This window comes from Entelurus aequoreus, linkage group LG24, assembly GCF_033978785.1.
Source record: "Entelurus aequoreus isolate RoL-2023_Sb linkage group LG24, RoL_Eaeq_v1.1, whole genome shotgun sequence".
NCBI classification, from domain to species: Eukaryota; Metazoa; Chordata; class Actinopteri; order Syngnathiformes; family Syngnathidae; genus Entelurus; species Entelurus aequoreus.
Genome location: NC_084754.1, coordinates 25,671,021 through 25,685,714, shown reverse-complemented (window position 1 = coordinate 25,685,714; position 14,694 = coordinate 25,671,021). Strand labels below are relative to the sequence as shown.

Genomic DNA, 14,694 nt, shown 5'->3' with positions numbered 1-14,694 from the left:
ATGGTCAGGGATATCAAATACCAATATCAAAACATCTTTTAAACTACTTATTTATTCTCATGTATTATATACAATTTTTTAAGCAAAACAAAGTCAATAGCAAACAATAACTAAACAAAACAACTACTATCTACTACTCATTGAATAACTTTTGCCCTCAAATTCCTACTGTGTTCAGTGACTTATTCTCAGAATTTGTAAACATTAACAAAAACAATTTAAAAATGGTTTATAGTGCATTGAAATATCAACCTAATCACTCTGGCAAAGATCATATACTGATTAGGTATCATAGGTGTCGTATGTATCGTGTACTGACTGTGACAATGCTGACACACTAACCGTTGTTGTTATACTATCTTCTCTCTGGACTCCTATACTTGGTAATTTCCTTTTAATAACTGCTTAGTTTCTGCTGTAATGCAATTCCATCTACACTTCTTAAACGTTCCTATTCACTTATTTCTTGGTGTTATTTCTTGCTAGTTTAGCGGCTATCTTAGCTTAGCTATTAGAATGCTTACTCCTGGCTTGCTCTTAGTGTGTAAGGTGTGAGAATGATACTTAAGATATTTTAAAAAATGCAGTTTATTTGTCGTAATAGAGGTTATTATTACCTTAAGAGCGCGGCTCCACACTATGTAGGGAGATATACAATTAACTGCTATACAATTAACTTTATCACAAAAACCGTCCGATACTGATCGGTGGCCCATTGATAGGCACATCCCTAGTCAGTAAGAGTTAAAGTATAACTTTCATAATTTGTTTTACTAAATAGTAGGGCTGTCAAATGTAATACTTTAACTCATACGCTTAATCACAAACCGTTATCGCATTAATCATGTGTAAACGCAGATTAATTGTTCTATTTATTTTGACCACACATACTCCTTTACCTTAACCGCAGATGGTTACCTGAAAGGCGCAGCAGTGTGCATTACGGTAAGTGATTAGGTCAATCCATACATCAGTGAAGACGAGTGGACTCGCTGGGAGATTTCACTTCACAACACAGAACTTTTACTCAGATAAAACTGTTTTAAACAAATACATGACATGCATTGAAGTAAAAACATTTTAAAAATGTTCTTGTATGCCATTGTGAAAATAAATTATATCACAATAAAGTAATTTACTGTGATTAATCGTAATTAATCAAAATGCAAAAATGTGATTAATCTGATTAAAAATGTAATTGGTTGACAGCCCTACTAAATAGTTTACTGACGGTTTCAGTTGCTGGCCATGACCTTTACTTAACGTCACATCTTATAAATATTTCTTGTTTTTTCCCCTGAGAGCAGTCATTCAGAACACAAATGATTGTGCTCCCTTCACCCAGGTAGTATATGTGAATGTGTGCCAACATCTTTTGAACGAGCCTGCCGAATGCTTGGACAGATGGCTCCTAACAATGTGACTAGCTGCTTCAATAAAGCCCTGGAAGGCAGAGTTGCCTCATTTCACACTTGCAAACACTATTATGCCATCTCCTTCCCCTCCTCTTTGTCAAAACTCATCATCTTGCTCTCCTCTTCACTCTCCCATCCTTTCCTGCTTCATCCTGCCGACATCTTAACATCTTTTATCTGTGAGTGTGTGTGTGGGGGTGTTTCTATGTGTGTGTGTGTGTGTGTGTGTGTGTGTGTGTGCGTGTGTGTGTGTGTGTGTGTGTGTGTGTGTGTGTGTGTATGTGTGTGCGTGTGTGTGTGTGATTGCGTCTGTGTGGACATGTATGTTACTCCACATCACAACTCATAAATGCTTGGATAAGTAGGACAGCCTCCCTGCTATGGAGCCCCCCTCCTGTAGGTCTTATTGACATTTAGCTCCCTGGAGAGAAATGACCTAAGAAACAATTAGCAAGTACATTGTGATTAAATATAAAGTAGGTGGCATTAAATGTTAAGAAGTAAAACAAAATACTTACTGATTGTGTAAGTTTAACCTCTTACTAAGACATGAACAGTACATCATTTTGGTAGTTTAAGTTTACCAAATGAAGACAGCATATTAAAAGCAGGTCTAGAAAAAGGTTATAAATTAATTTGTATTTGATCCCCAAGCAAAACTTGACTTAGTATTTGATGGAGAAACCCTTTTTTGCAAGCACATAGATCAGATGTTACTTGTCGTCGTTCCCCGGGGTTTCACACATCTCAGGAGGGATTTTGGTCTACTGCTCTACAGATACTCTCCAAATCATGATGAATTCGAGCCTGTCGCCTGGCAACTTGAAGTTTCCGCTCCCTCCGCAGATTTTCAACGGGATTAAGATCTGGAGACTGGCAAGGTCACTTCTGGATTTTAATGTGCATCTACCTGATAATAAGCCACTTCCTCTCCTATGTAGTGTCGGGTGTATATGTTTTGAATCATTGTCATAATCTGAGACTAAACCATGACCCATCTTCAGTGTTCTGGCTGAGGCCAGGAGGTTCTCATCTGAGATTCTACAATCCATCATCTGCCCCTCAATGCTATAAAGTCTTCCTGTACCGGTCATATGCAGCCTTTCTCTGCTTTTAAACACACCAAGTCAACTTCCAATGAACCTAACATGCATGTGTTTGGAATGCAGGAAAAAGCTGGCCAAAACCCAGAAAAGCAAGGATGTTAGAACTACTAGATTAGAAGAAGAGTAGTATGAACTACAGACAAGCAGCAAGTTCAAATGGCTGTAGAGAAGCCCGGACAAATCCAATCCAGGAAGGAAACTCAGAAGTTAGTACTCTCTTCAGAGTGCCGGACTTCAGGCATTACCTGCTATAGACTATTTATACTTGTCACTATTCTCAAAAGACTTTTGAAGCCCTGAAAATTTTATTTAATTCTATTAAAACTAGTTGTTATACTGACAGTATTGTTTTCTGTGAAATATCTTCAAAATAAAATCTTCGACAGTCTAAGTGAAAGTCTTAAAATCGTACACATAATTTTTGAGCAAATCCCATTTATCAGATAAAATAATAATGTAAGGTAAAGCACACTAAATACTTGCAATTTTACACTTTTATGAAGTTTAGCAGTAGTCTTTTACAAAATCTATCTATTACAAAAAATAGATATGGTGGAAGCTCGATTTACAAACTTAACTGTTTCTAAGACAGTGATTGTAAATACAAAAGTGTGTATATTAAAGTACATTTCTCTTTAACAATCAATGTAAACATTATTAATGGGTTGCAGCCTCGACAAAAGTCCACATTTTACTAAAGCTTGTCTACATTGAACACAATATAAAGCGCTAAACAGTATTGTATATGTGGGTACACGTTCGTACACGGAGACACACTTCGTACAACAAAGCATATTTATTTTCTCATATATCGAAAAGTTTGAATAATGAGGGGTTCGTAAATCCACTGAATTTGTGTACCATTCCAAGGTTCAAGGATCAAGGTGCTTTTATTATTGTCCATTTTTTAACATGTACATCCATATAAGAACTGAAATTACGTTTTTGGCACAGTCCCACTAAGAGCAACATACATTACAGGGAGACAAGAACAGGACCGCCAACGGGTCAGCCACTTAAGGCGCCCCTTAAAAAAGGTGGGAAACAGGTGATATTGGGGAAGGGGGGGAAGAGTAAAAAAGTATTCAGTCAAAGGGTGGACTCCCAGGAGGGGGTCCAGACTGAGGCCGAGGGAAATAAAACTCATAGCCATAGCACACATAAACATGTTACATATAATCACAAAACTTGCAACCGGCTGCAGCTAAAAAGCGCTACTCAGACGTCCATCACTCAGAAGGGGAATCAAGCTGTGGTGAAGACGTGGGGTGGGGTTGGGGGTGCATATGCCCATTGTCCAGGGTGTAGTGATGTTGTGTCTATAGGCCTGGAGCCGCTCTGCATGCAGTGCAAGCAAAGTTCAACTCCCAGGTTTTGTGTACCATTCCTTAATTTGTTCCTCAATATAAACTCCGTCATGCCTGCCCAGGTGTTTTAATCAGCATCTGTCTGTCCACCCAGGTGCTTACCATCACTGCTAATTACCTGCCTTATATATACTCCCCTGTGTTTTAGTCCAGTTGCGAGTTTATTGCCATTCATGCTGTTCTATCCATGTATGTAGTCTTGCCTTTCTGTTACTGAACCCTGCCTGACCTTTGACCTAGCCTTTTTTTCCTCCAGCCTCTGTTACCTTCGTCTATGTTTGGACTGCCTTCATGTGTATGGAACCTTGCCGGGAATAAACCCACCTGTGTCTGTTCTGCCATGTCTGCCTTTGAGTCCTCCTTCCACTAGTGAGCCTTAAACCCAAAACTAAAATAAACAAAATAACTTGTTTTTTCAATATTTGTTTCCAGACTTAAAGGGGAACTGCACTTTTTTTGGGGAGTTTTGCCAACATTCACAATCCTTATGTAAGACATGTTTTTCTTTTTTATGCATTCTTACTAGTAAATGCGATCAAAAGTCCGCTTACAATGGAGCCTATGGGAATCGCTCAATTCGGCCTGTAAAGCGCTCTAAAAAAACATCCAAACACCTCCAATGTTTTATATATACACTACCGTTCAAAAGTTTGGGGTCACATTGAAATGTCCTTATTTTTGAAGGAAAAGCACTGTACTTTTCAATAAAGATAACTTTAAACTAGTCTTAACTTTAAAGAAATACACTCTATACATTGCTAATGTGGTAAATGACTATTCTAGCTGCAAATGTCTGGTTTTTGGTGCAATATCTACATAGGTGTATAAAGGCCCATTTCCAGCAACTATCACTCCAGTGTTCTAATCGTACAATGTGTTTGCTCATTGGCTCAGAAGGTTAATTGATGATTAGAAAACCCTTGTGCAATCATGTTCACACATCTGAAAACAGTTTAGCTCCTTACAGAAGCTACAAAACTGACCTTCCTTTGAGCAGATTGAGTTTCTGGAGCATCACATTTGTGGGGTCAATTAAATGCTCAAAATGGCCAGAAAAAGAGAACTTTCATCCGAAACTCGACAGTCTATTCTTGTTCTTAGAAATGAAGGCTATTCCACAAAATTGTTTGGGTTACCCCAAACTTTTGAACGGTAGTATATGTTGTAAGTATTAATGTAATGTAGTAAAGGTCCCATTTATAACATGTAATTTTTACATATTTAATCATTTTAAGCATACATGAATTTAAAAAAAACCCTCATCACAACGACTCTATTCTTCAACACTGATTACTAGTCACTGTGGACATTATGAAAACATAATGAATGCGCTGAATGTTTTGACGTTCAAACGGGATTAATCCGATGAATGATGCGGGAGTTACGGAGGAGGGGTGTAACCAAACGCAGATCAAGCAACTTGTGTCTAGATTGGATGCCAAAGTTGACCAACTCGTTGGACTATTTCCTCATCCTGTCGTCTTGTTTCTCGTAATATTTGTGAATGATAGGCAAAATTCCCCCAAAAGTGCAGTTCCCCTTTAAAACAAACGGATAAGGAATCGTTTTTCCAAATTTCCATTTTGTGCACAGTTGGAAAATGGACAAAATGGATAAGAGGTTTTTGAACGTATTTTTTGAAAATCAATTTGAGACACTAAGTTTACCCGGAAGTAGTTTTACGTAGACTTTGTTTTGCAGGTAAACACACATAGACGAAGACAGGAGAACCAAAGGGTTCTAAATAAAGTGACATTTATGGGATGTCTTTGTTTTAACCCAACCAAACATTGAAGATGTAGTATAAGCGCTATAAAAATAGAAAATATGCATTTTTAAAATGTCCATGTTTGTCTGGATACAGCCATAATATACGGTGGAACTCCGTATGGACCAAGACTTTATGTTGCGGTACCATTTCCTTACAAAGACATGCACAAAAAACTATTTTTAGCCGTCAGTTCAGAGTTTTTATTTTCCTTTTTTCTGGTAGTAATCCACATTTGACAAAGCTCCCTCATTGATTCTAATTGACTTAGCTGCCTGCTGCTATCTAGTGGAAAAATATTGAACAACACTCAAAGGCATTAGCGGTCAACAGACTAATTTGCAGTAACCGAGCAATTTTTTTTACCATTTAGATGAAATGGGCCAAATTGCCATAACACACCTTACTATCTCACAGCACCCTAGTGTGCCGTGGCACCCTCAGGTTGAAAGAATAAAACTAAAATGGTCAACTACTGCTGTATATGTATGTGCATATAATAATACTGTTAATGGAATAGATTTATACAACATTTTTCTAGATACTCAACGCGCTTTACAGTGACAACTAAGTATCTATCATCATTCTGTCTCCATTCACATGTTGGTTGTGGTCATATACAGTATGTTTATTTATGATGTAGAGATTTAGGTATGACCGTAGTGAGTGGTTTTCTATACCAACTGTAACCATGTTTACTTAAAAAAAAAAAAATCGTTATCTAGTATCGTCGCAAGATTATTATTTTCCGAAGTGACGTAAACTGTAAGCAGTCAATCCATGTTTGTGATAAGTCATTCAAGCCTGCCCCTTTTGTGAATACGCTCATGACAAAATGATTAATTCCTGATGTGACTAATCATCCAGTTTTGTATTCATACATCTTCAATGTTTAGCTAGAACAAAAACATCCCATAACCTCAATGATTTAGACACCTCTGTCCTCTTGTCTTCTTCTATGTCTACTACTTTTCTACTTCTGGGTAAACTTGGTGTCTCAAATGCCATCCATCCATCCATGTCCTACTGCGTGTCCCTTTTAGAGTTGCGGGTGGCCTGGAGCCTATCCCAGCTGCACTTTGGTGGAGGGCAAGGTACACGTGTGTCTCAAATGGAGATATGCAATTGCAATAAAAAGGTTCAAATGCCTATTACCTGTTTTGACCATTTATCAACTGTGCACAAAATCGGAAAAATAACATTCGTTATTGTTTGTTTTGGGGCTGGAAAAAAACATTGAAATACAATGTATTTAGTTTTGGTTTTATATTGAAAAATGTTTGAACGAAAAATACACTTGGATTCAACAATATATGGTCAATATAGTCTTGCTACAGCAAAAGACGTGCATTACATTGCGGTGATTAAACTTCCCTCACATATTGTATGAATGTGGAGCATGTGTATTATACAACAGTTGAGCTTTGAGAGTCTGCAACAGCCAGATAGGTAGAGGGTTGACAAAACCTATTTTCTTGCGTGAACACACTTTTTGGGATACTGCGTCACATATCCCAAGAGATGCTACTTAAGAAGCCTTACTCTTCTACTTTTCTGATGCTATAACTCAACCATGTGGTAGGAACACTCTCAGAAAGGGGAGCAGTGCCAGCTAAGTGCATATTTAAAAGCTATGTAAAGTGTGTGTGTCTTCCTAAGGAGCTTGCAGTCCAGTCATTTCAAACAGTTTTCTTACCAATGACGGACAGACTGATTCAGGTTCTGGGTGATTTTGATTCATATCCATGATGCCGCTTCTTAACAAAGAGAATTGACAACAACTATTCTATAATTAGCAGGAGAGAGTGGAAGTGCTTCTTTTAAAGCTCTGAACAGATCGGATTAAAAAGACCTGACCGAGAAAGCATAGAAAGATGAGAAGGAGGCAGTACATAGGAGCTGCAGGATGCAGACAAAATCCAGATGTATTTGATCCTGCGCCAATTTGGGAATAAGTAGTTTCATCATCTCTGGGTATATCGCCCCCTGTGTATTTTTAACTACAAACTATGAGATGTTTACTTAATCCAGGCAAACAAATTATCTCTCCTTTCTTTATGCCAAACAAAAACACACTCCCTGTAATGCGGGGTAGAAATCAAACACTGTAGCCAAAAGTGTTGATGCATTACTTGCATTTGATTAGCAAAGCAGCTTGTTGCAAAGCACAGTATGTAAAAATCCCAAGCAGGACTAAAAAAACAAGAGTGATGATGCTGACACTACTGGGCTTTAAGCAGGCCATACAGTAAATGTGCCCCCCAGGAGCCATCCCCTTTCCACTTTCATTTCTCTGTATTTTTCAACACGTGCAGGAGCCACAACATATTATGTACAAGATGGATTCCCAGGAGTATGTGTGTGCAAAACATGTGTGAGGTGTGACGCAACTGCATCATCTGCAGTTATATAGTGGACTGAGCAAGGACGTTGACTGGATCAAAAACAAAAAAACGAGCACAACTTAAATTTTCATAACTAAGAAACATTCATAAGCAAAATCATGTTTTCTTTACTATTAACTAGGGCTGCAACAACTAATCGATTAAATCGATTATTAAAATAGTTGCCGATTAATTTAGTCATCGATTCGTTGGATCTATGCTATGCGCATAGTTGTTGTTTTTTTAATACTTTTTTTTATTTGTTTTAATAAACCTTTATTTATAAACTGCAACATTTACAAACAGCTGAGAAACAATAATCAAAATAAGTATGGTGCCAGTATGCTGCTTTTTTCCAATAAAATACTGGATAGGACAGAAATGTAGTTTGTCTCTTTTATCCGATTATTAATCGATTAATCAAAGTAATAATCGACAGATTAATCGATTATCAAATTAATCGTTAGTTGCAGACCTACTATTAACAGATATTGAATATATGCATCACACATTTAAAGTATATACACTAAATAAGTAAGAAAACTGTGCCATACATCACTGATGATATGTCCAGGTGCATCAAAATACCTAGTAAAAAATGACTTTTTAAATTACCAGTAGAATGGAAAAACAAGTTGATTTTATATGATTGTGTTTCATTGTATCCATTAAATCTGCGAAGTATGTGAAAACACCATCTCAACATAAAAAATGTTGTCACAAATTTGCCACAAATTTTAGAAATATTCCGCTCCGAAGATTTTCAGCAATTTTCGTAGATTCGGGGTCGGATGAACGCTCCTGCACTCTGACCATATCATCAGATCAGTCATACAGGAAATACGCAAACAATGGAAAGAGATGTGCTGTCTATCATTCATAATCTTTATGTAAAACAAGAACTCATATGTTTGGCTTTTTATGCATTCGAAATCTTAAATAAATAGCTAACAATTTGCTCAACAGATCAAAGATCCTTTGTTGCGGCCATGAAATTCAGAAACCGCCAACAATGCTCCATTTACATATTGTCACCTGAAAATTAACCAAATATGAGTGATATTGTTATTATAAACGCAAGGCCGACGGACTATTTTAGCGGCACATTGATAGCAGTGAGCTAATGCTAGCTTATGCTTCTTTTAGTTTGTCTCAGACTTGGTAAAAGTTAATTTCTAGATTATAATTCATGCACCTCTCTCTCACCTTGTAGTAGACAAACGTGGCCATTGACCGAGAGGGTGGTTGACTTTTACATATCCAAGATGGCGAAAAAGACACAAAAGGACGCTAGTTGCGGCAACATTTTTTTAAACCCTTCGTGAGGATTTTGATTGAGTCTTCATCTAAACCGGATTATGTAAGTGTTGCTTCGGTCGGCATCCCAGCGAGAGTGGAAATCGTAGAGTAAGTGTTTCTTTTATTATGGTTTGTTATGGTTAGTTTGTATGTTTAGCTCCTAGTAATGCTGCTGATGCTATAGTGTTTAATTAAAGCTACATCCGTTTCGAACTCCCCTTCTAAAACATATTGCTCATCATCCTTGTGTTCGGGCTCCAAAATAAAAGGTTCTGGATTATAATTTTTGTTGGCTCTCACAAAGTCTGCATGATTAGCATTGTTTTTGACAGGGAAGGGAACTGTGGTTATTCCTGCTATGTCACGGATCACGTGACTGGCTTGCTCATTATCTTCTCAAAATGGCTCGGGGATCTCCGTGAGAGTGATACTATTTTGATCTATTTACTCGCAAACTTTGTAAGTCTTTCGGTGTATATATATGATAATAGTTTCAATATAGAGGCAACTAGTTTTTCCATTATACTGGTACTTTGAATAGCATTTGGGCTGCAACGAAAATCGATTAATTTGATTAGAAAAAAGCTTTGATCAATATTCTGTTCGTTCGATTAATCATTGAATGAGTGGAACTGATAACTATTTATGAAATCCGAACCGCATTGAGTGCCCGGAACTTTAAATATGCGGACATGGTGTTCACACGGCCGTTGGCAATAGCGCACACATGTGTGGGTGCCATTATCTGTGTGTGGCAGCTTATTTTATTCATTTTTTTATCTTTATTATTGCACCAATGTTAAAAGTGTCCTTTCAATGTTGATGATGAAATTATTATTTTTAAAAATGGTTTATTTCAACGATCTTCCCTAAAATATGCTTTGAGGCTATAAAGTGTGTTTTATCCGATTACTTGATTAATTGAATAAACTAATCGATAAATTTGTTAGTTATCACTAAAATAATCAATAGCTGCAGCCCTAATTACCACCGTCCCTTGCCACATCGCACTCTGTATTTGCAGCTTCAATACATTGCTGTTTTTTAAGCATATTCTAGGCCTAAATTAAGCATTTTCAAGCATGAATGTATCAATACTACTTTAGTATTTGCCACTACATGAAACCAAACCAATCAGAGCATGCTGTTCAGTATTGTGGTCACTGATTGGTTCTGCCTCAGGTAACATCAAGTCTCGCCTTTATAAGTGTCAAGTTGACTTGTGGGTGTTATTCCATGTGTAGAGTCAGTGTTTCCCACACATTCATTTATTTGTGGCGGCCCGCCACGAAAGAATTACGTCCGCCACAAATAAAATAAAAATAATAATTATTATTATTTTATTTTATTTTATTTTTATTTATTTATTTTTTGTCCTTTCCAGCTTCTCAGGCAAACCATATAGTTGATGTAGATGCCCATATAGGCTGTTCAGATTTACTTTACAAAAGAGAAGTGTAGGATACTTCTCTTGTTGCCTTATTTGTATTTGACCACTACTGTTTTCTGTTTATTTGTTACTGACTGTGGCAGGACACCTCTGCCTCTGTTTGACTTTATGTTGCTGGTAAATAATATGGTTGTAGTAGTAGGCTAAAGTTAAATGATTTATTATGCACTAATTAAAGTGGCAGAGCTTTAAGAGACATTTTAGCTTTTATATTTTATAAGATATATTTTTTGTAAGAACCACAATTAATAAATATATTTCAGTGAATAACTTATTGTTCAAATCTGTATATAAATATGTACATAAAGTGTTGTAATTATATTGTAAAATGGATGGATGGATGGATGGATGTTTAAAACAAAACTGTTATTAATTAGTAAGTATACATTTTTTGAGCGTTTTTAGAGAAAATCATATCATTGTAGTGAATTATGCAAATTACTCGATGATGTCATGGTGACCACGCCCATAGCCACGCCTATAGCCACGCCCCCACCGCCACAGGTATCTGGGCAGTTTATGGGAAACACTGACAGTGCTCACATAATGATAAAATTTGGATTCACAAAGGTCATAAAAACTTTTTGTATGCTCAAGCAATGAAAATATTTCATTTATAATTATTATTTTGTACTTTGCGGAAATTTATTTACCACGGGCAGGCCCGGGACCATCCATCCATCCATTGTCTACCGCTTGTCCCTTACGGGGTCGCGGGGGGAGCTGGAGCCTATCCCAGCTGCACACAGGCGGAACGCGGGGTACACCCTGGACAAGTCGCCACCTCATCGCAGGGCCAACACAGATAGACAGACAACATTCACATTCATTCACTAGGGCCAATTTAGTGTTGCCAATCAACCTGTCCAATCAAGGTTGCATACTTAAAAGTTTACAATGACTCCAATGTAGGGTTGTACGGTATACCGGTATTAGTATAGTACCGCGATACTAATGCATCATTTTCGGTACTATACCGCCTCTGAAAAGTACCGGGCCGTCACCCCTCCACGCCTCCGTCGTCATCACTTCGAGTCATTGCTGGTTTACGAGAAGACGAGCATGATCGACAACGCACGATCACAGAGTACTTACAAGCAGACAGTGTGTAGACAGAATAGGGAGATAGTTTTTAAGCCAAAATGCATCCTAACGATAAAGGTGAAGTTATAACACTGAAACGCCCACCGGAAGACGTGCTTTAAGACATGGCTAGCTAGCTAGCGGCATAAGTCCAGCCCAAGTTGGCAGTGTTTTAGCTACTTCTAAATCACTAATCCTCGCCTCCATGCTGACAAATAAAGTAAGTTTCTTACAAGTATCATCCCTGAAGGACGAGGAATAGCTAAACGTGCTTCACTACTCATTGGCATCAAAATGTAAACAAACGCCATGGGTGGCTCTACACCTGACATCCACTGTAGTGATACCAAATACAGTAGTGTATCTAGCCGATACTTCTATGATTATGTCGATATTTTTTGGTATCACAACATCTTCTTTCGTTTTTAAAAAATGTGAGTTTGCATGTTCTTCCCGTGACTGCGTGGGTTCCCTCCAGGTACTGCGGCTTCCTCCCACCTCCAAAGACATGCACCTGGGGATAGGTTGATTGGCAACACTAAATTGGCCCTAGTGTGTGAATGTTGTCTGTCTATCTGTGTTGGCCCTGTGATGAGGTGGCGACTTGTCCAGGGTGTACCCCGCCTTCCGCCCGAATGCAGCTGAGATAGGCTCCAGCACCCCCCGCGACCCCAAAAAGGGACAAGCAGTAGAAAATGGATGGGTGGATGTTTATAAACTCAGGAAATATGTCCCTGGACACATGAGGACTTTGAATATGACCAATGTATGATCCTGTAACGACTTGGTATCGGATTGATACCCAAATTTGTGGTATCATCCAAAACTAATGTAAAGTATCAAACAACAGAAGAATAAGTGATTATTACATTTTAACAGAAGTGTAGATAGAACATGTTAAAACAGAAAGTAAGCAGATATTAACAGTTAATGAACAAGTAGATTAATAATTCATTTTCCACCACATTAATAATTTTGATAAAACAATAAAATGGTAAATGACCCAATATGTTACTGCATATGTCAGCAGACTAAATTAGGAGCCTTTGTTTGCTTACTTACTACTAAAAGACAAGGTGTCTTGTATGTTCACAATTTTATTCAAGGACAAACTTGCATTAAGAAACATATGTTTAATGTACCGTAAAATGTTTTGTTAAAATAAAGCCAATAATGCAATTTTTTGTGGTCCCCTTTATTTAGAAAAGTACCGAAAAGTATCGAAGTTATTTTGGTACTGGTACCGGTACCAAAATATTGGTATCGGGACAACACTACTCCAATGTGCAAATTATTTAGTGAATATTGCATCAGTGCATCAGCTTAGAGAGGAGGAAAAGAGAGGCTGGAGGTGCTAAGGATAAATTACAACAATGATAATTTTATGCTGACAGATACTGGATCGATAGGACCTCCAGTATGAAGCTTTTTTTTTTTTTAGAGAACATGTCGCCTGACGCTGCACTTATTGACAACACATCAACAATTTGCATTGCCAGTGGAAACCAATCAAATCGACATATTACTCAAAAATGTTTTTGTATTATCTCACTTTTCATATGATTGACAAAGCACCAATAAACACAAATCAAAAGGATGGCAAAATTGCGGAATAACACTTTCACTCGCCACTTAAATCATGTTATGCATCGTTTAAAACCATAGTGTCCCCGCGTATATTAAGATATATATCAGTCATAGTTTACGAGTCATTTTATTATATGTTCAAGTAAAATAATGACCATTTATGAAAAGTCCAACGTTTTTAAAATGACATGAATGCAACTCGTAGAAAACAGCTGTTTTTAGTCCACTTCCTGTTCGGAGGAAGTGGACTAATTATTTGGTTAAACGTGTTACTATACCTAAACCAAAGATGAACGACAATATAGTCGTTGATTAAACTTTAAAATAATGTTAATGTTTTGATGCTGGATAACGAAAGAAAGAAAGAAGAAAAAAAGGGTCTCACCATCAGAATCAAAATGCTTCCAGATGTCGAGGAACTGGGACGCGGTGACTTCAGCCAAGTGCAGGTGAGGAGGCTGCGGTGTGTTGGCCATGGTGATGTTCGCCCAAGTTGCAGTTTTTTTAAGTCCACTAATAACTTTTGTGTGCCTTTTCGGTCTAAGTCAAGCGTCAGGCTTCACTGTGGCGCACCGCTGCTCGCCACCTGCTTTTAAACAAGAGTTTTAACCGCTAGGGGCGCACTGTGCAACCTAGCGCATCCATCCTCTGTGTGTGTGCGTACTGCTACTGTACATCTGTGTGTGTGTGTGTGTGTGTGTGTGTGTGTGTGTGTGTGTGTGTGTGTGTGTGTGTGTGTGTGTGTGTGTGTGTGTGTGTGTGTGTGCGTGTGTGTGTGTGCGTGCGTGTGTGTTCTTGTATTTCTACCCTTCTTGAGACATCAACAAGGAAAAGTACCTCCCATGTGAGGACCAGTGAACAGGTTAGGACAGAAATCATGGTCCCAATACGGAAAACCATTGCATCTAATAGAGAGCCAAATACTAGAGTCCGTGAACATTGCTCCAAAGCATAGGCGCCAATCTACATTTCTGCCAGTGGGAGCTCGGTGTGGGTGTATTAAAAAAAATAGAAATAGACGTTCAGCGAAGTTAATATCCCATATGGTTTGTGGCTTTATTATTTTGTAAAACGGACCAAACTCGCCACAAAATTAACTACAACAAGATTGATTTTTCCAAAAATATTTTAAAGATTGAAAGTTGCCGTCAATCCCATGTGGGTGCTCGGCATTGGAGCATAGGCGCCGATCCCGTGGGTGCTTCGGGGGCCGAAGCACCCACGGGATCGGCGCC

General features: G+C 38.0%; 1 protein-coding gene across 1 annotated transcript in view; it reads right to left on the bottom strand.

Moving 5' to 3' along the window:
- Window positions 1–14,079, bottom strand: part of calb2a (calbindin 2a) — a 67,122-nt gene extending 53,043 nt beyond the window's left edge. Inside the window, exon 1 of the mRNA XM_062036076.1 lies at window positions 13,845–14,079. Within this exon, the coding sequence (XP_061892060.1) occupies window positions 13,845–13,935 (91 nt within the window). The 5' untranslated portion in view covers window positions 13,936–14,079. The remainder of the gene's footprint in view (window positions 1–13,844) is intronic.
- Window positions 14,080–14,694: the final 615 nt, after the last annotated feature.